Raw genomic sequence first — 20,875 nt, 5'->3', positions numbered from 1 at the left:
CGCGAGGAAAAAACACACCTGTTGTTGTTGTTTTTTAAAGGGGGGGTGGGGATGGCCAAATTCGTGCTCGCAGGTGAGGCGGCGGCGGCGGCTCCGCCATGGAGTCTCTCTCTCTTTCTCTCTCTTACACACCCACACACACACACAGAGTCCTGCTCGGGTTTCGTAGGGCTGCGCTGACTCGCGCCCCCTGAGCATGCACAGAGTGCTGCACTCCCGGCAGCCGCTCTGGGATGAGGAAGGAGTTTGCCGAGCGAGTCGAAGCAGCCCCATCAGGCAGGAATAAAGAAAGAGGAGGCTGCTTCCCTCACCTGTGCGTCCACGGCACATCCCTCTGTGTTAGGAAGCAGATCAACCCAGTTAATATATGATTGTGTTTTTTCTTAGAACGATTTGTTTTTATTGTCATTACGGTCTGCGTGTGTGTGTGTGTATAATAGCGGCAATCTGCCTTCCCTGGAAAGTAAGAAGGCAGCAAGGATTCATAAGCTTGTGAATACTGTATATATATTCACTCCTTTGACTTCACAAACTTATAAATCCTTGCTGCCTGCTTACTTTCCAGGGAAGGCAAATTACCCCTATAATGCTAAGGTGGATTGATATATATATATATATATATATATATATATATATATATATATATATATATATATATATATATTCCACCTTCTTTCTCTGGCAGGAGCTCAAGGCAACTTACAGATAAAAATAAGAACGACTAAAAACATGTGGCAGGGGCAGGGAAACAACAACAAATAAGAAACAATTAAACCTCAATAGAATTAAAACTATAGTACGGTGATCTCCTTTCTGCCATTAATGACACTGTGACTTAATTTTCGTTTTGTACACCTCAGTCAGTTTCACTGGACACTTCTGAGCGCCTGCTAGTGTTTATTTGTTCATTCATTAGAATGGAGCAGGAGCCCCGTTGGATCCGTGAAGGGGACATAAAGCCACAAAGATCAGGCCATATTTCTGTCGAGGCCAGTATCCTGCCCACCAGATGCCTCTGCGGAAGCCCGCAAGCAGGACCCAAGATCCCTTCCTTCCCGCTTGCGATTCCCAGCAGCCTGGGAGAACATAGCCATTGTGGCTAGCAGGCCCTGATCACCTAATCAGCCCTCGGCTAATTTGCCCAAGCTCCTTTTCATCTAAACCACTTTGGCTGTCACTGCATCTTATGGCAGGAAATTCCAGGAGTTGACTCAGTAGAAATTTCCAGAGCGGGGTGCATGGAAGTCATGCTTGGGGAAGTAATGCACTGTTGCTCTGCCCCTTTGCAATAAGAGTTCACTCCTTTGACTTCATGAGATTATGAATACTTACTTGCTTGCTTGCTTGCTTGCTTGCTTACTTTCCAGGGAAGGCAGATTGCCCCTATTATGCTAAGGCAGAACTCCTTGCTGATTATTTGCAGAAAAACCTGCCTCACTTCAGGATACACAAGATTACTCAGCATCCAGACAACTGGGAGGTAAAATATATCCATGTGGTTCGCTAGTGCAGTAACGACTCCTCGCAGGGCTGGTCCTGTCATTAGGGATAGTGAAATGCAGTGATTATGTTTTTGTAAACAATGTTAATTTGTGGTTGGTGGTGTTAGCCATCTTGACCTTTTTATCAGGGAAGGTGGGGTACAAATATTTTACATAAATACCGTATTTTTCGCTCCATAAGACGCACTTTTTCCCTCCTGAAAAGTAAGGGGAAATATCTGTGCGTCTTATGGAGCGAATGGTGGTCCCTGCAGCTGAATTGCCCAGGGGCCAAAAGAGGATCATGCTTTTTATTTTACAAAGAGAAAAGGGGGTGTTGAAAGGACCCCGCTCAGCAGCTGATCGGCAAGAGATCAGGAGAGAGAGTCCCGGCTCCCTTTCAGCCCCGCCCCCTTGCCCAGGCCTCCATTGTTGAATGTGCTGCAGTGGGAGGTTTTTCCCTTTGCAAAAAAGCTGCAAAACTTTCAGCTGATCCTCAAAAAAAATAACCACTGGCTTTTCCCTTTGCAAAAAAAGCTGCAAAACCTTTAGCTGGTCCTCAAAAAACAGGGCTTTTAGAGGAGGAAAACCAGAAAAATATTTTTTTTCTTGTTTCCTCTAAAAACGAGGTGCGCCCTATGGTCCGGTGCGCCCTATGGAGCAAAAAATACGGGTTTGTGATGTGATGTGGGAAAACCTGTAATGGCCTGGTATTTCTCTAGCACACTTATGCTACAAGCACCGACTTACCGAGAATATGGGCACAGTGCCTCTGTTGACCCTTTTTGGGATATATTTCTATTTTTTTTTCTATTGAAAAATTATAGCCTGGGTAAGAAGTGGGTGCTGAAGGAGGCTCTCGGTTGAAGTGTTTGAAATCCTGCCCACTAGTGGATGCATCTGTATATTTGACTAGCATGCTGCTTTGCTAAAAAGACTGTTGGCTAAAGCTTTCTTAAAATTTCCTGAAGCAATACTGGTCCACATTGGTCCTTGCATACATTCAAGCAGACATCAGTCTGCATTTCCCCCCCCCCCCCCCACTGCAGCTTCCAGTTCAATGCACTTGCTTGCAGCTAATCCGTCAATGCCTTATAATGTACATTCAAATTAGCATTTAGATGCACAGGTACAAAATGTATGAGCCTGTTATAAAATATGAAGGGAAAGTGTTTGGGCATATCACCTTTGGAAATTACTGTTTCAGTATTGCCTCGAAAGCTTTTTTCTGGATTTAACACGTTAACAATACTTTTCATGCTTGCTTTTGGGGATTTTGCTTCTAGAAGTGGCTGCAGGAGATCTGTGAACAGAATGGATGGAAACATAAGCGCTCTCCAATTATTTGGAGGGAATTGTTGGATCGTGGAGGAAAGGGACTTCTTCTGGGAGGATTCAATGAATTCCTTGAACACGCCCAGGTCTGCTTCTGCTTCTTCTCTTCTTGTCTCTACGTTTAGTGAGTATTCAGTTGGCTAAATAAATCCCATCTCCCAACAAAATACTACAATCAGAAGAATGCTTGTGAGAGATAGTAAATGTGAACTTATATTTCTTTGTAACCACACTAGAATCATACTGAAAGACCATAAGACCTTTTAATGGTGTTGGACTTCCAACTTCCTTCAGCCCTAAGCATCATAGTCTGTGTTTAGGAATGGTGGGAGTTGTAGTCCAACAACATCCAGGGACGGACACAACTTCCCTATCTATGTTATAAGGAGCTTGGAAAACCTACTATAATTAGAGAGAAGTTTTGATTACTGAGGCCACTGGGAAAGGGCAACGCAGAATGAATTCGGTCTTAATTTGATTATCAGGAAAGTATTCCTAAAGGTAGGGATTGCCTATGGCCTGGGTTATTTAAATCTAAAGAATACTGCTACTGCAATGGATTGGCCATGGTAATGATAATGGTACTGCTGTATTCTGCTTTGATCAGAACCCACACAATATAATTTAGGAAGGATATCAACAAACTGAAGCATGTCTAGAGGAGGGCAACAATTGTGAGGAGCTTATATGGCAATAACTATCGAGATCAAGTCCTGTGAGGAAAGGTTGTAGGAATTGGCTGTGAAAAAAAGATTATGGAGAAGCAAAATAGTAGCCATTTTCAAAAATGAGGTCCAGTGCTGAGGGCCTTCTGGTGGTTCCCTCACTGCGAGAAGCCAAGTTATAGGGAACCAGGCAGAGGGCCTTCTCGGTAGTGGCACCCGCCCTGTGGAACACCCTCCCACCAGATGTCAAAGAAAAAAAACAACTACTAGACTTTTAGAAGACATCTGAAGGCAACCCTGTTTAGGGAAGCTTTTAATGTTTGACGGACTATTGTATTTTATTATTTTGTTGGAAACCGCCCAAAGGGGCAGGGGGAACCCAGCCAGATGGGTGGGGTGTAAATAACAAATTCTTCTTCTTATTATTATTATTATTATAAATATTTGAAGGACTGTCACCCTAATGATAAATCACATTTGTTTTTTGTTTTTGTTGCTCCAGAGGGTAGGAACCAAACCAAATAACCCGAAAAGTATTTAGACTAAACATTACAAAGAACTTCTGATGGCGCAAGCTGTTTGATAGTAGAGGCTGGATGGTTGCTGTAGTGGGTTACTTGCTTCAGGAGGGGTTTGGACTAAATTACTTTTGAGGATCTTTCCAACACCAATGATTTGATGATGATAATAAATTATTATTTCTCTTCTACCAACATACTTGGAACATCCATCGCAGATGGAACTTAATGAAGGATTTCCCTATTCTGTCCCTTGGTTCCTCCCCCCCTCCCCCAAACACACACTACCTTTTTTTTTTAAAAAAAGGTTTTGTTCTTCAGATTTTTGATTAAATGGTGATAATGTCTGAGCCATATTTGGATGCCTGCTGATGACTTTTTAATCTTCAGCAATACTATAACATCACATCCGACATGATGACTGAAGAGATGCTCGCAATAGCCAAGGAGAACTTGCAGACTCACAAAGTGGTTGACCAAGAGGAGGAAGAACTTAAAAGCCTTATCAATCCATTGCACATTTGGATAAACAGGTGAGAAGGATTAAAAGAAACTGCAAAGGGAGTCTCAAAAACTTAAGTCTGATCCTTTTCTTTTTAAACGATGCAGCTTTCAGGGAACCTGGAAAATTAGCAGAGTCCGGAACCTGTACATGACTGAACACACTTCTTGTAACACAAAAGATTCACATATGTATATGTGAGCACTTACAGCGCAGACCATAATTCCCATCTTTAATTTTCCAACTGCAGTGCCTTGCATTTCATCAAAGATCTCAACAGCCCCAGATTTTGGGAAGTAAGATTTATATGTATAAATAAAATAGTGGTTGCTTTAAAAAAAAAAAAAAACCACCCTTAATTAACTAAGCATGGCATCGATCAAAAGCATCAGAGAAATTTATTGGTCTATTTAGAGCTAGGTTTGTTTTGTTTTTAAAGGTGTAATGTCTACATGTATCAATATTTTTTTTAAATTAGAGTATAAAGATAGTTCTGGGCATTCAAGCACTGAGGAGCATGTGGCATGTTTGGGGAGAATTCTTGGACTTATGGGATAACACTAACTGTGCCATATACTTGGAGAAGTAATTACTTCCTTCAGCATCTATAGGCTGTTTTCGCTGCTCAAATTCTCCATGTTGTCTTCAACGCTCTGCCCCTTCATTCCACTTTTATCCATTCTGACTCCTTATGTCGCCCCCCCCCACTTCCTTAATGTCTACTTTCTTTCTGGTTTTAGTTTTGACTTACTGAAAAGTAGTCCTATTGTAATAGGGTACAGCCAATCTGCCCTTCCACCCGCAGAGTGGGAGATCCTTGGGAAGAAAAAGAAGACCTCTCCTCAAAAGCTTTCCTGCTGTGGGAGCGGAAATCTCAGCTAATGCAGTAACGGCAAAAGGGGTGTGTGCCAGTGGCAGACCAGAGGAGGCTTGGGGTCCACTGGATCCAAAGACCTTGTGTCTGTTCCCCCCACCCCACCCCACCCCCCTGAATTGAGGTTGGGAAAAGTGCACCAGCCCAGGATCTGGAATACTGATTTTCCCACCATGGAAGGAAAGTTTTTTATGTTGCACACTCACTGCCGTGCTATATTTTCTATGAATGTGTGATTGTTATAAATTTACATAAAGAAGCAAACAGCAAGCAACGGAAAGGAGAGAGGAGAGGAAATGGCACAACCACCTTCCCAACTGCCCCACACTTGGCTTGCGCAATTCTAGCAGGCCTTTAGATTTGGCTGTCCAGCAGCCACAACTTCTCCCTCCCCTGACCTTGTCTGTTAATATTATTAAGCAGCTTTTCCTGCATTCTCACTGCAGAATTGCTATGGAATGACTGCCTGTTGTGGGAACCAATCTCAGTATACCAGCCTATGTGATTGTTAAGTTTTCTGTGTTAAGTTGATGTTTTTTTAAAAATAAAAAAGTTACAAAAACTAAGTAGGTTATAGTTTAGAAAAATCAAACACTTATGCAGTTAAATTAATGTACAGTCTGAAACCACATAGCTTAAAAAAAAACAACTCAGCTGCAATGCCTGCTGTTAGAAGATAATGTCACTAGATTCCATGGCAAGGTAGAGTTGATTACTGAGGACCATGAAGCCCTGTGGAATAAAAAGATTTTTTGGGGAGGTGGGGAGAATAGCTCTCCTCTGCGTAAAACCAGTGTTTGTTTGTTCATCGCTAACTATTTTTCTTATCTTAACAGAGCATCAGCTGGTATCTGCTATCATCTGATCCCTTTGTTACTCAATGGGGAAATATTTGGAATGGAAACTGAGATCAGCCTCCACTTGCTTGACAGAAAGGGCTGCGAAGAACTTCTTGAAGCTACCGTTATGGAAACTCAGGACTTGGCGTCCCCTGTCCTTCGTGGTATCACTATGTACACTGAACTGGACGACCAGACTTTTCTCGATGCTGAAGTCATCATTTTGCTTGATGACGTCCTTCAAGAGGCAATCCCGTCTTTTGAAGAATGCATCCAGCAAGTTATCAATCAATGCGAAATGTATGGTCCTCTGATAGAGAAGAATGCTAGAAGTAACGTCAGAGTTGTTGTGATGGGGAAAACCTTTGTCAACCTTAAGACATGGATGCTTATTACACATGCTCCATCCATCAACCCTCAGAATATTGTCACTGTATCCCTGCTCTTGGAAAATGAAGCCAAGGCCATGCTGGCAAGAAAAATGGGAATGCATCCATCAGGTGTGTAACAAATGATTGCAGAGTGACTAATGTTTATTTGGTTATTGTAAGGTCCGTGGGTAGTTGCTCATGAGAAACCAGGCAAAACTCCAACCTTTCTTTTAGTGACTTTATTGTGCATACTATGTACAATGCAGAGCTTAAAGGTTCATGTCTGTATCAGCCGATGGCAGAATCCGGGAATGGCCCCTTCCGGTTCTGACCCCAACAAAAGAGTTTCGGTATACAGAATCCCCACCTCCCTTCTTTGCGTTTCACCCCTCTACGCATTCGGGGCGACGGAAATGGCGTGTCCCCCTGCTCGCCCTCAGAGTGAGGGGAGTGCAGAGCCTCTCCAACATCCCCAGAGCCTCGGCTCCTCAGTCCCTGGGCGGCCTGCCCCTCCCTACTAGAGACGTCACCGCTGCCTCCGCTGGAAGAGGAAGTGCTACTGTCCAGGTGGGGCTGAGGCTCTCTGTAGCATCCTGAGAGCCTTTCCACCACCCTGTGCTGAGCCTGGGACCAGGGCCGTCTCGTCATAGGGGCTGGGTGGTGGGGCCCGCCAGGGTGCCGGGTCCCCCAGGGGCGCCCCCGCGAGCCCACCGTCATACTGGGAGCCCCCTCCCCAACCCGCCCCCACCCCCACGGGCGGGCGCTCGCGCGCCAGCAGGCGAGCTGCAAGCCGGCCGCCCTCCGGAGCCCCAGCTGGAGCGCTGGGAAGGGCGCGCAAAGCCCCGCGCCGCTCCAGCGCCACGCCCCTCATCCCCCGTTCACCCACCCAGCGCGGGAGGGAGGCGGGCGGAGAGGCAGCACGCCGAGGACAGTTCCCTGACAGTTATTTTGGATTGTTCTATTGTCTTGCCTCAGGGCAAAATTATGTTAAGCAAATGAAAAAATAAAAATAAGATAGAAGCACACATCCATACTAAAACCCACAAAAATAACCAAGGTTTAAAATATAGACCATACAGTCTGAGGTCACTACTGAAATGGGAGGACCTGAACTTTCTCTGAAGGAGGCTCAGACTCTGATGCACTTTTAGGGAAAGGCAATTCTGCAGTACTGGTGTGTGACACTGCCTCTGAGATTGTATCTCTGCAAACCCTTTGCGTGTATGCAGGCTAGCCAGTAGGCTGGCAGATCATAACATTGGTCCATGCTAGAAGATTTCTCAGTTTGACTCAAGATAATCAAAGCTAGGGTGCAGTGGGAGAGGGGAAAAACACAGGGAGGAATTCGACGTAGCACTGTGGCTATCGTTCCATCAACACAAGCTTTGCAGCTTGCCAGATGGAACAATCTCCGCTCTCTGCCTTTTGTGCTCTGTTCTGAGGTTCTCCTTTTCCCTCCTGAGCCATAGAGCTAGTGGATGTCTTTCACTGGTGGAACTAATCTAATTGAATCCTGCGCATAATTTACAGACTCTCTAAAAGGTCTGCAGTTCTACTATGGTGAACCTCACCAGGCCTTAGTTAAGGACTTTAGGGCAGTTTCTTGCCTCATGGGACACAGCAGAAGACATGTCTTTTGAAAGTACTCCTTGGGAACAAGAGGAAGTTAACTGTGCCATGTGAACAGTTACCATGATCAAAAGCAATGGCTATGTGGAGCCTCTGGATTAAGGCAGTGGTCTAAAGTAGAGCAGCCTTTAGAGAAGCCTATTTGTTCTTTCCCTGGTAAATTTAGATTTTTCATCCAGGTAAGAAGTTTAGATAAAAGATGCTTGGCATAGATTTTCCCTACCACTGATATCAGGCTTATCGGTCTATAATTCTTTGGTTCATTTGGGTCGCCGTTTTTAAAAACTGGGATAATTATTGATCTTAGCCATATCTCAGGTATGATTCCATGTTTATCAATGAGAGTAAATAATTGAGCTAAGGGTTCTGCCCACCAGTCTATGTATGTCTTGAATAGTTCTATCGGTAAACCGTCTGGCCCGGGTGATTTCCCTGATTTGAAGTTTTTGACTATCTCTCTAATTTCCTCCTCTTCTACCCTTGGCCACTCCTTCAATCTGTCTATTGTCTATGGCCTCGTTTCCTTTGAGTTCGTTATATAGATCATTGAATACGGATGTGAAATATTGTGACCATTTAGATTCTGAGATTGGTAAAGGGGTTAATTGATTGTCGGCTTGCTGGCCTCCGTACGTACACTAGCATCCAGAAAGCTTTGTTGTTTTTACTCTGAATTGAGTCGAATAACCGTAACCATTGTTGGGTGGCATATTTTTGTTTCTTTTCGGCCAGAATATAGTGATATTTTCTTTTTTCATCTAAATAGGCGGATTCTAGTAAATGCCTAATAAAGGTTTGATAAGTAAGTAGTAGCCTCTGGATTAGGGCCAATCTGCTTGAGGGAGCAACACCAGGGAATGGCTTTTGCCTTCATGGCCTGCTTTGTGTGGGCTTCTCAGAGACATCTGACTGACCACTGTGGAAAACAGGATGCTGAACTACATGCATCCTGCAGAACCTTTGTTCTGTTCCAGTGGGGTTTTTCCTTCTGTTCTGCTGAACTACATGCATCCTGCAGAACCTTTGTTCTGTTCCAGTGGGGTTTTTCCTTCTGTTCTTACCTGTTATGCATCTTTCGATTGTTGTCTTCAACAGGAATAAAAAATCTCATAGTCTGGGGTAATATCAGTGGGAACAGCTTCATCGATCTGAGTAAAACACAGCTCTATAGATATGACAGCGCCATCTGGGGCCCACCAGACTTTTTCCGTGAATTGATGGATGTCCTGTTTGATCGGTAATTTTTTGTGATACTATTGATTTTTTTAAAAAACTTGCTTTTATGCCATCCCTCCCAAGAGTCTGAAGTGGTGTTTGCACCTTACACATCGGCCCAAGACCTTTGCCTCTTTCATAGTCTCTTGCATTTTACAACCCCAAAGTCTACTCTACAGTGCTTTGGGGGCATTGTGATGGTGTTTGAAAAAGAGCATCCAACTCAAAAGGCTTGAAAAATGAAAAAAAAGTATTCATGTGCTAAGAAGCAGAACAGAATCAAAAATTCTTTCCAGTAGCACCTTAGAGACCAACTGAGTTTGTTCTTGGTATGAGCTTTCGTGTGCATGCACACTTCTTCAGAAGCAGAAGCATTGTTCTTTTCAGGACTCAGTTCTCAGGACAAAATCCCCAAATTGAGCCTAGAAAGGCACAAGAATGCCAGTGCTTCCATTTTCCAAATGCAGCTTCCAAGTGAAAAGCAAAGGATGTGTGGAAAATAATGGTCTAGTTGTGACAAGGTATCATAAGCAGCAATAGCTCCAGTGCTCTGTTACGAGTCATACCATGTAAGGATCTGAAACACATTGCCCCACCCAAAATACTGTAGTATTATTACTATTATTTATTAAACTCGTTAAATGCTGGTTAGATTTCATCCTGAAATACATCTATATTTGAGAGCTCCTGTTTTGTTTCTAGAAGTTTTCTTCGTCAGAGTTTCCGTCACACAGCTACCCTGTTGCAACCTGCAGGCTCCCCCGTCACCTTCAAACTTGCCAATGAGTTGGACGATGAAGCAGCCACACCTTCTCCAACCTTTTGCCCCCCCCCCTCCTGTGGTCCACCATCTTCTCCCCCGGCAGCCCCCGCTGCTTCCTGCAAGCAGGGGAGCAGATAATATAACTCGAAGGGAAACACAGGGGAGAGGAGGTGACTGTCTCATTTCCCACTTCAGCAGCAGATCATAGGCAAAGGAGGGATCTCGACCTGCCAATCCTTGCTCAGAATGCCTGGAGGTGAAAGGGCACAAAGTTCAGGGGCAAGTTTGCACTGGCACTCCCATACCACTCCAAACCTGGCTGAAGAGACTGTGACAATGTATGATGCTTTGGGGGTCTGGGACTTGAGCCTCTTAATGAGGAGCTGCGTGCTTAAAAATGTTTGTTTTGTTTGTATATCTGTAACACGTGAATGTATTGTCAATGTATTGATGAACAATAAAATAAAGATTTATTTTTTAAAAAATGGTTTGGTGCAGAAATAGTAGAAAAACAAGAACTCAGGCCACAATGATGACTCAATTGATTGAGGTATCTGAAGAAGTGTGCATGCACACGAAAGCTCATACCAAGAACAAACTCAGTTGGTCTCTAAGGTGCTACTGGAAAGAATTTTCTATTTTGTTTCGACTATGGCAGACCAACACAGCTACCCACCTGTAACTGGATCAATTGATTCAGGTTTTTCAAGTCTCTTATGAATAGTTTTATTTCTTAAAGTTTACATACCAGGTGAAATTAATGTGGCAGGACAAGGCCCTGTTTTGGTATTCTTCTTCAGCTAATAGAGTCTTAATTCTTAAGGTTGACGTGTACTGGTTGCTTAGAGTTCAACCTTAAGACTTTAAGACACTATTAGCTGTAGAAGAATCACCGAAAGAGACTTGGAAAAACTTGAACCAATTGAATCATCATTGTGGCCTGAGTTCTTGTTTTTCTACTATTTTCTGCATCGCTTCTATCAAGAACTCCCAACTTTTTTAGTTAAAAGTGGTTTGGAACGTAGTCTCTCCCTGTAGTTTTCATTATTTGTGTTTAAGGAAAGCTCTGCTTTCTCATTTGACAGTGAATGGATACGAGCAGAGTTTCTGACTGCGATGAGTTTGTTGAGTTCCTGGGAAATTCATTGCGTAGGCATTGCGCCAGCACATGCCATTTTCACTGTGCTGAAGTACTGGTACCTGGACTCCCCTCCAGGAGAACTGGTCTCTCTGGGAGTACTCAGTGAAGGTAAATGTTGCTCTTTAGTCAAATGATCATCAAACGCGTCTCTGTTTCACTGCTCCATTTCCAATAGAGGCCATGAGAAAGACTTGTGTTTTTCTATCCGAATTAAAAATCTTTGCGTACGATACAGCCAAGGTTTAAGCAAAGTACCATTGATTTCAGTAGCAGGATTTCATGCCCGCTTAAAACTCTTCCTCTGAAATCAATGTGGCAGAATATTGGGATATGGTCCATGTAATTCACAGTTTTAATGGCAAATGTATGGGTGTGTTGTTATCTGTGAATAAAATAGACTTTGGAGGGACTGTTTCTGTTCCTTAGGTCAGTTTGGGATTCCTGAGGGAATTGTCTACTCCATGCCTGTAACTTTCCAGAATGGCAGCTGGAAGGTCTCTACAGATCTACAAATTAGTGAGAAAAACCAAGAATATCTTCAGAATCTAACCTATGATCTGATTCGGGTAACCTCATGCTGCTTTCATGTCCTGTACTATTGTTTTCATAATTCTTCCTTCTAGTTATGGACACATTCCAAACGAGACTCCCTTCATGTTAGATTTACTCCACATATGGTGGATTTCCATTTGGATTCAGCATCTAAATTGATCCTTAGAGGGCGGAACTTGCTACTGCAAACAATATGTTGTTACTACTTTAAATTTAAAGAGTGCAATTAAGGCAAATTTCATTAGCCCTGAAAGGCTGCCTAGTACTTCCTAGATTGTACCCATTTATTTGGCCAGTTCGTGATTGTTTTGCAGGCAGGAAACAAACAAACTCCTATATCTGTATAATTGGGGCAAAGGAGAAGCAGTAACCCACAGCTCTTCCCCTAGAATGTTCCTTGATTCTCCAAGCTCCAAAATAAATGTTAAGATCATGGATTTGCCCATGAGTGGAATCTGAGTTGTCAGTCATGCGTAGAAGATTTGCACGAATACAAAAGGCACAAACATAACCCATAAATAAACCCTGACACATCACTTTCAGCGGAAAATTTTAAGTGTGTTTAGGATCAAACCTTTGGGGAAGTAATTAAGATCACCCTGAGGTCGTAGTATCATTGTTTCATCAGTTATTGTATTGTGTCTGCGTACCGCCACCCCGCCCAGTATTCGGCATTCAGATTATTGAGATGAAAGATGCTACTTTAAAACACAACTCTAATTTTTTTTGGGGGGGGGGGACTCAAACTGGTAGTATTGGCAAATAAATGCCAACTAAAAATGCACTTTATTGGGGTAATAATTGTTGTGTAATAAATTTCTTGTTTCCCTATGCAGGAAAAGCAAGTTGCATTAGGTGAAGTAGAAGAATTGTATCCAGAGAGAAAAGGTAAAAATCAGCAGGATGTGAGTGCTTTCTATAATAGATAAAACACAGTGAATATGAAGACCACGTTTAAAACCAGATGTTCTCAGTGGTGAGATTTTTAAACTGAACATGCCAATTACTAGACCTCCCCAATTATTTGAGCGATGATCATTACAATCTGAGTTGCATTTCTAATTCTGCAAGTTACAGTGTCAAAAAACAATATGAGACTGTTTCATCTTAAGAAATAGAGCGTTGTCTGGGCCAGGATCCAAAGAAACTAGGCTGAGGAGCCCAAGGAGATTTGACTGACTTTTTCCTTTAAAAAATCAGCCAATCCACGCGGGGATTCGAACCACCGACCTTCTGATCGGCAAGCCCTAGGCTCTGTGGTTTAACCCACAGCGCCACCCATGTTCCTTTATGTTTACTTAGAAGTAAATTCTACTGAGTTGAACAAGGCTTACTCCCAGGAAAGAGGGCATAGGATTGCAGCCTTAACGTTCAAACGACGACAAATAACTTATAGCACCTGATTAAATTCCTGTAAGTTCTCAAATTGAAGCCTCTCTTGGGATTTTACCGGTATATATCACCTTATTTTTATCTTCTTCTTCTTCTTTTTGCTGTAGGCTGCTTCTTCAGCTAAAGCTTTTGACCTCAAAAACCAGCCACAACAACCCAATTGTTATTAACATTTTACTTTAGCTTGGCGAAGTGCATTTCATTGATACAAATAATACAGTTAATGTCATTACGTGGATATTGTTTCTTACAGTCAGCCCTGTGCCACATTTAGCAGAGGAAGATGAAAGCCTCCAAGCTGAGGAGGAGGGTAACTCAACAAAATATTTTAAATATATTATTTTATTGGGGGGAAATTGAGGGCACATTTGTTTACCCAGGTTTTGGGCAGGTAAAGATATTTTTATGTTTAAAGCAGTGATGGTTTTGAGAATGCTTGTAATTATTGGAGACTTTGCTTTTCAGTCATTTATATAGGTTTTTTTATGTGATAGCTGCATATTTTTGTTTTTAACTTTTGTTATACACAGCCCTGAGCTCAGTTTAAAGGAGGAGCAGTATAAAAATACAATTAATTTAAAAAAAATAAATTCCCATCCCCTTCACTTATTATGCAGGATAAAAATATATATTTGATGGAGATGTCATATTATTGAACTTTCTTTATTTTAAATAGAGTTTATTGGTTTTTGCAGTATGCACCTCAGAAGTTGATAGAAATTATTATTATTATTATTATTATTATTATTATTATTATTATTATTATTATTATTATTTTATTACTTATATCCCACCCATCTGGCTGGGTCTCTCCAGCCACTCTGGGCGGCTTCCAACAGGAGATTAAAAATACATTAAAATATCAGTCATTAAAAAAACCTTCCCTAAACAGGGCTGCCTTCAGATGTCTTCTAAACGTCAGATAGTTGTTTATTTCTTTGGCATCTGATGGGAGGGCGTTCCACAGGGCGGAAGAATAACAGTTTTATGATAAATACATGAATAATGGGGCAGTTAGCGACTGCTTCCCCACCTCTGCAATAACTGACAAATTTCGAGGTTTCTGTAGACTATTGCAAATTTGCAAGTCAATATGCAACAATTTTTTTAAGTGTGCAGTCTACTTTTCATTTAAGAATGGCCAACTTCTTGAGCACCATAATTTCTGCAGAGTAGCAATGCATTTGATAAAACTGGAATGCTTGTGGTGAAACTTGCACCGATGCTGTCAGAAATGCACAGTGAGCCTGCAGAAGTGACTAGAAAACATAGATTTACCTTGCCTTTTATTTGCAGAATCTTTATCCAGCTCTCCACATGATGGCCCAAGCTTAGATACCATGAGTTTTTTTTTGGGGGGGGGGAATTTACATTTGGTTATCTTCAGAATCGTTCAATCTTTTGCTTGCCTTCCAAAATCAGCCATTGAGTTTGTCAACAAAAAAAAGACTTAGAGGCTTTTTTTTGTAAATACAAATTAAGGACCTATTCCATGACTCAAGGCCCCCGTGACCCAGTCGCTCCCTATGTAATGAAAAACCAGACAAGACAGCAAGATACAGATTTTGAGTTGTTTTTGACAGGTTTTTGAGAAACCCATGCTGGGTCTTTCTTCATGTGTGGAAAAAAGATATGAAATGGAAGAAGCAGGTTAATTCCAGGTTGTGCTAGTTAATTCCAGGTTGACTTGGGCAAATAAACAGGCTGTTTCCTGGTGAATGTGTCATTACATCATACAGGCAGCTAAAGAATATAGCAGGTTTTTGTACTACTGCAAAAAACGTGTTATCTTATTCTTGATAGTTAAGGCAGAGCAATTGTCACTGCCTGGGTTGCCTAGAGGGCTAGTGAACAGGTGACTAAATAATACCCTTAACAACCATTACAGTTTTGCTAACGAATAGACCAGAGGTCGGTAACCTATGGCTCATGGACCTGCTGGAACCGGCCCGCGGCCATTCCGTGGATCGGTATGGGGGTTCAGCACATTTTTCCTCCCCGAAGAGAAAATCGGCACCATTTTATTTTTCGCCACCATTTCCTCTCCTCCCCCACTGCAGCAGAACCTCCTCCCTCCCTCCTGCTGGTACAGCCATAGGCCAATCGCCCGCAAAGGATTGAGGCCCCGGCCAATGGGTGGGCGGCTGCGTGTGGCCGAGAGGAGGAAGGAGGCTGGGCTGAGCTGACTCAGCGCCATTTTCAGCAGCCCATGCTGGAGCCTGCTGCTTGCCGCTTCCTCCCGTGCCGCTGTGGCCTGTGCCTCCGCCTCCATTCCTGCCTCTGCTGCCACTGCAGCTACCAGCCCAACACAGGAGCCGAAGTTCCAGCCACAGGGCGAGCGCTCCAGCCCCCCACCAGAGCTTCCTCCTGCCTCCGCGGCACAGTAGCCGAAGCTCTGGCATAGGAATTCGTTAATTCCTCCCCCCCCCCAAAAAAATAGTCCGGCCCACCACAAGGTCTAGGGCTCAAAATGGTTGCCTACCCCTGAGATAGACCATGGGTAGGCAAACCAAGGCCCGGGGGCTGAATCCGGCCCAATTGCCTTCTCAATCCGGCCCGCGGATGGTCCGGGAATCAGCGTGTTTTTACATGAGTAGAATGTGTCCTTTTATTTAAAGTGCATCTCTGCGTTATTTGTGGGGCCTGCCTGGTGTTTTTACATGAGTAGAATAAGTGCTTTTATTTAAAATGCATCTCTGCGTTATTTGTGGGGCATAGGATTTCGTTCTTCTTTTTTTTTCCAAAATACAGTCCACCGTCCGCCTCCCACAAGGTCTGAGGGACAGTGGACCAGCCCCCTGCTGAAAAAGTTTGCTGACCCCTGAGATAGACTCTAGGAAAAATGTAATGGGTCTGGGAAAACTTCAGAGGAGATGAGCTCCAGCCCTGCCTGCTTCACAGAGAAAAATAGGGAAATAGGGGAAAGGGGGGAAATAGCACACACTGTAGCAGCACAGCAGAGGCTGTGCCACTGCTTTTCTCATTGAAAAAGCTCTCAGTTCTGTTCTTTAATCCGGTTTCTTTTAGGACTTGGACCATCACCCAGTAGCCAAGGAGTCGCCTCAGAAAAAGGTGGCGAGACTACTGCTGAAGGTAAATCTTAAACTGTGTGCGTGTATTTAGGGCTGAGCTAAAACAGCCTCCCCAAACTATGCCCTTTGTCAGTGGTGAAGCTGGAGGGCAGGCGAAGAGACATCAAATTTTCTAGGAAAGGGGGGGTTGAAATTCTTCAACGCTTTTCCCTCAGAAAATTCTCTCCTTCAGAGGGGATGAGCTCCAGCCCTGCCTGCTTCACAGAGATAAGGGGGAAATAGCACACACGGTAGCACTGATGGCTGTTTCTGTGCCACTGCTACCCTCATTGCAAAAGCTCACAGGTCTGTTCTTTAATCCGGTTTCTTTCAGGACTTGGACCATCATCCAGTGGCCAAGCAATCACCGACGAAAATGTTGAAGGTAAATCTTAAACTGCAAGTATGTGCGTGCATGTTTAGGACTGAGCTAAAATAGCCTTCCCAAACTACGCCATTTGTCAGTGGTGAACCTGAAGGCAGGAGAAGAGAGGGAGGTGAAATTCTTCAAAGCTTTTCCCTCAGACAATTCTCTCCTTTCAAATTTTGACTCAGTGTTGTGCTCGCTTCGGCAGCACATAAACTAAAATTTTGACTCAAGTGTTGAGTTCAATGCTTCTGTCCTTATACGTTGATGAAGGAAGCAGTGGGCTCAGAGAGAAAGGCCTCTACCTTCAATGACACTGTAATAATGTTCAATAAGCTCAAAACTGGATCCATAGTTTCGTCCAGAATTAACAAGTGGCAAAATTGGAGAGACCATTTTGCCATATTTATCCCATGGGAGGACTGCAATTCTCCCAATAGTTTGGGGAAAGATTGGGTGGGTAGGGGAAGTTTTCCAAAACTGGCTAAGAAAAGCTATTTTCTGGATACTTCTAGCCCAGCTCTAATTTCTTTTCCTCTAAAGTTTTAAAAAAAATCTCACAACAACAACAACAATAACCCAAATCTGTCTAGGCATACTTCAAACCAGGGCTGAAAATGAGCAGATGAAAAGAAGCAACTTTCCCTTCCCCACGAATTGTTTTTTTGTCTGAAAATCACTCCCCTCAAGGTGCTTCTACTGTACCTCTGATTCCTCTTTCACACATTCAAGTCACTATTTGATTTGCAGTTATCAAATGACAAGCATGTGTGTGTAAACTAAAGAAGAGAGAGAGAATTTTAATCAGGGAATTTGATGCTGAAAAGCTGGCAACCTTAGTCTCTTGCATATCCTTGCTTAATTACCAGCAATGCTATTCCCAAAGATTTTTTTAAAATTATTTTATTTTATTTTACATACCACTGAATGTAAAAACAGGCTTTCAGTTACAAAGATAAAAACCAGTTACACAAACATTAGAATCTAAACATCCACAATTAAGATACACAATTAAAGATGGTTGGCTGCAAGTTTGTTTTGTGCCATTGGCTGCTATCTTTTCCTAGCAGCACCAGTTTTTGAATTCAGGTTGGACTGTTTTGCAAGACAGCATCAGGAGCAACTTTTAAATGGCCTTCTCATGACCTAGATAAGCATGCCAACCGTATCTATTGTCAAACCCTTCCAGGTCTAGCAGGTCAGTACTATTCAATGTCTTCCATTCTCATATCCAGGAAAGGCATTCTGATGAGCATCGATGGTACAGCCCAAATGGCGATCCTCCATGCTTTTCTTAAGGGAACGTAAGGCCCATAGTTCACTGGTGGGACATCTCTTTTGCACAAAGAAGGCTGCAGGTTCAGTCCCTCACATCTTTAGTTACCAGTAGGTCTGGGAGAGACTTTGGAGCCCATCAGTGCAGAAGATGCTGAACTGGATGGACAAATTGTCTGGCTCAGTATAAAAGCCCCTTTCTGTGTTCCTAGCTTCTTGTGAAAAGAAGGTCAGAATATGCTAACAGATTATAAAAAAGAAGAATGTTTGAAATGTATGAAATGTAAAATTAACAATTCTTTCTGCATCAGAGGCTGAAGGTTCTAGTGAGGCAAAGAATCCTGAAGAAGAAAACATTGAAGAACTCACAGGCGAAAATGCAGAAGATCCTGTAGATGGTAGGCCCAAGTTGCTTAAAAATAAATTTAAAAAATTAATCCTTCAGATGATAAAACAGCAGTATCGTTTTAGCAAGCATACAGGGGTAAGCTCCAACTATTTATAAACCTTATATTTGAATTGTGAAACCAGGTATTTCTTCCAGTTGGGACTCTTCTCTCAAAAAAGTAATGTAAAAATCATTCTATTTGTTGGTGGTAGGCTTCATTTTTAAAACTGTTGTGGTATTTGTTGATGCATGGCATCTTCTCAAATCTGCTTTACTTTCTGGCTTCTATTAACAATAGCAGAACTGCTTTTAACAGTAAAGTGTTTGCTTCAGTCATAACATAAATTAATTGACTCCTTAGACATTCCAGGTATAGGCAAAGAAAACAGGTGCAATAAGATTGTGTAACAGTATGCACAGGACTTTCTTTTCCCCCCTAGAGTTTTTTTTTTATTAAAACTCGAAAGAACAAGGAAAAAAACAGTATACAGAACATAAAGTATCAAGCATTTTTAAACATAAAAATTAAAAGAAAATAGGTAAGGAAGAGAGGATGCCTAGAACTTTCTATCGTTTTCTGAAATGATACAGATGCAGTTTTGTAAAATGCAAAGTAATCCTTCTGTAAAAGTGTTTCTCACTTCACATAATGATTTACCAAAAGGTATCATAGTTTGCCATTATTTGTAGTCATCATAGCCACATTTAGCTTCTATTTTAAGGGTTAGCACATGGTGGCAGGAGCGTCAGATCAGCTCTGCCCCACACTCAGCTCCCTGCACTTTTCCCCTCACCCACTCAGTAAGCAACCATTACTGCATATCATCAGTGTAAATTGATTCTGGTGGCCTGTACTTTTCCAGGCAAATGACAAACCATGCAGTTTTCTGGCCAAAGTCAAGCCCTTCTCCTAGAGAGGACTTCTGTTGTTTCCAGCTGAGTCTCAGCCCTAGAACTTCCATCTTCACGTGGCGCCTAGAATAATACACACTGGCCTCTTCTCTTGTCTCTTGCAGCTCCAGCCTCTTATAATAAGGTTACCAGACGTCCCCGTTTCCCGGGGACAGACCGCGGATTTACAAATCAGTCCCCTGACAAAATCCATCCCCTTCAACTGAAGTTGAGAAGTGTCCCCGGATTCATTAAAAAAAGACTGGTAACCTTATCTTATACAGTGGATCCTCGGTTTACGTTACCTTGGGTAACGTAACTTTCGGGTTGCGAACGCAGCAAACCCGGAAGTGTATACTTCCGGGTTTCGCCATGCGCAGAAGCGCTCTATTGCACTGTTGCGGACTTTTCGGGATTCATACGGACCCCCAGAACGAATTAAGTTCATATCCAGAGGGTCCACTGTAATGAGCTCTTTCGACTCTCACAGTTTGAGCCCCTGCCTCGGCTTCCTTCATCCCTCGATACCAGAGCCATCCCTTCATTTTTAACAATAGAGACCTCTCTTTTCTGAGTTTGGAGCCCGCTTGAGCCCCTTCCCAACTTTCTCTAACAGCCAAGTTTGCCATAAGCACACCAATTTGCTCTGGTGAGCACACAAGGTGTGCAAAGAAGACTCGCCTCTCCAGATACTTGAGAACGTGTGGTGGGAAGCTGTGGTGAGCTGCGGCTCCCAGGCGCGTGTCACCTCTGTATTTGGAGATAAAAGTCTCCTTTGCACACTTCACTCACTGCATACAGTACAGTAATCGCAGCATATTGTTACATAAGCATCATTTTGTCTATGGCTACATGAGTGCCCCGAGCACTGATACATTGGTGTCCTTTGAGAAATGTGACCAGGGGTTTTCCTTTTTTTTTTTATAAAGATTTTATTATTTTGCATATATAAACAAAGGAACAATACAAAAATTACACAATAAACAATAAACAAAAAACAATAACAATAACAATGACAATAACAATAAACATAAGAAAAGACACATATACATACCTAAACATACACCTATCTCAATCATCTTCTTTTTTCTATCTTCTTTGCATACATTAAGACTTCCCCCGTTCCCCCCACTGCATTCAAAATTAATATATAATTTGGGTGGCTTTGTATCGTTTTCCATATACCTTTACCATATCTCTCAATAAACTTTAAATTGGTTAAACAAATATAATTTCTCACTTAAACTCAATATCTTTAGATACTCTTAAACATTTATAACATTCACATCTAGACTTCTTCTACACTATTTTATCTAACATAAACAAACTGAAGCCGATTCTACTAGCTAATTCTGCTCAAATATTCAATTTTGCACATTTAACTAAATAATCCTTGAATTTCTTCCAATCCTGCGACACCTTCTCCTCCCTCTGGTCTCGGATTCTCGCGGTCAGTTCGGCGAGTTCCATAAAGTCCATTAGCTTCATCTGCCATTTAGGGGTTTTCCATTTCTCTATCACAGGGACTATAAGGTCTTTTAAAAAAAAGATTTCATCCTACAGCAAATACAGCGATCCATGTAAAACCATAAACATATTGGATAAC

At 42.5% G+C, this 20,875-nt stretch overlaps 1 protein-coding gene across 4 annotated transcripts; it reads left to right on the top strand.

Moving 5' to 3' along the window:
* The first annotated feature begins 45 nt into the window (after positions 1 to 45).
* MDH1B (malate dehydrogenase 1B) lies at positions 46 to 13,737 on the top strand. 4 transcript variants are annotated; one of them, XM_033170133.1, is made up of 10 exons: positions 46 to 73; positions 1,368 to 1,480; positions 2,768 to 2,902; positions 4,390 to 4,532; positions 6,212 to 6,714; positions 9,310 to 9,451; positions 11,278 to 11,441; positions 11,760 to 11,899; positions 12,722 to 12,773; positions 13,531 to 13,731. In XM_033170133.1, the coding sequence occupies exons 1-10, from the start codon at positions 52 to 54 to the stop codon at positions 13,635 to 13,637; spliced, it is 1,521 nt and encodes a 506-aa protein (XP_033026024.1). In that variant the 5' UTR covers positions 46 to 51; the 3' UTR covers positions 13,638 to 13,731. The 4 variants fall into 4 exon arrangements, with proteins under 4 accessions (XP_033026024.1, XP_033026034.1, XP_033026048.1 ...); XM_033170157.1 differs by lacking the exon at positions 46 to 73 and adding an exon at positions 291 to 313 and having other exon boundaries at positions 13,531 to 13,737; XM_033170143.1 differs by lacking the exon at positions 11,760 to 11,899 and having other exon boundaries at positions 13,531 to 13,588.
* Positions 13,738 to 20,875: the final 7,138 nt, after the last annotated feature.

Source organism: Lacerta agilis, chromosome 1 (assembly GCF_009819535.1).
Source record: "Lacerta agilis isolate rLacAgi1 chromosome 1, rLacAgi1.pri, whole genome shotgun sequence".
Classification (NCBI taxonomy): Eukaryota; Metazoa; Chordata; class Lepidosauria; order Squamata; family Lacertidae; genus Lacerta; species Lacerta agilis.
This window is presented reverse-complemented; position numbering and strand designations above follow the sequence as displayed.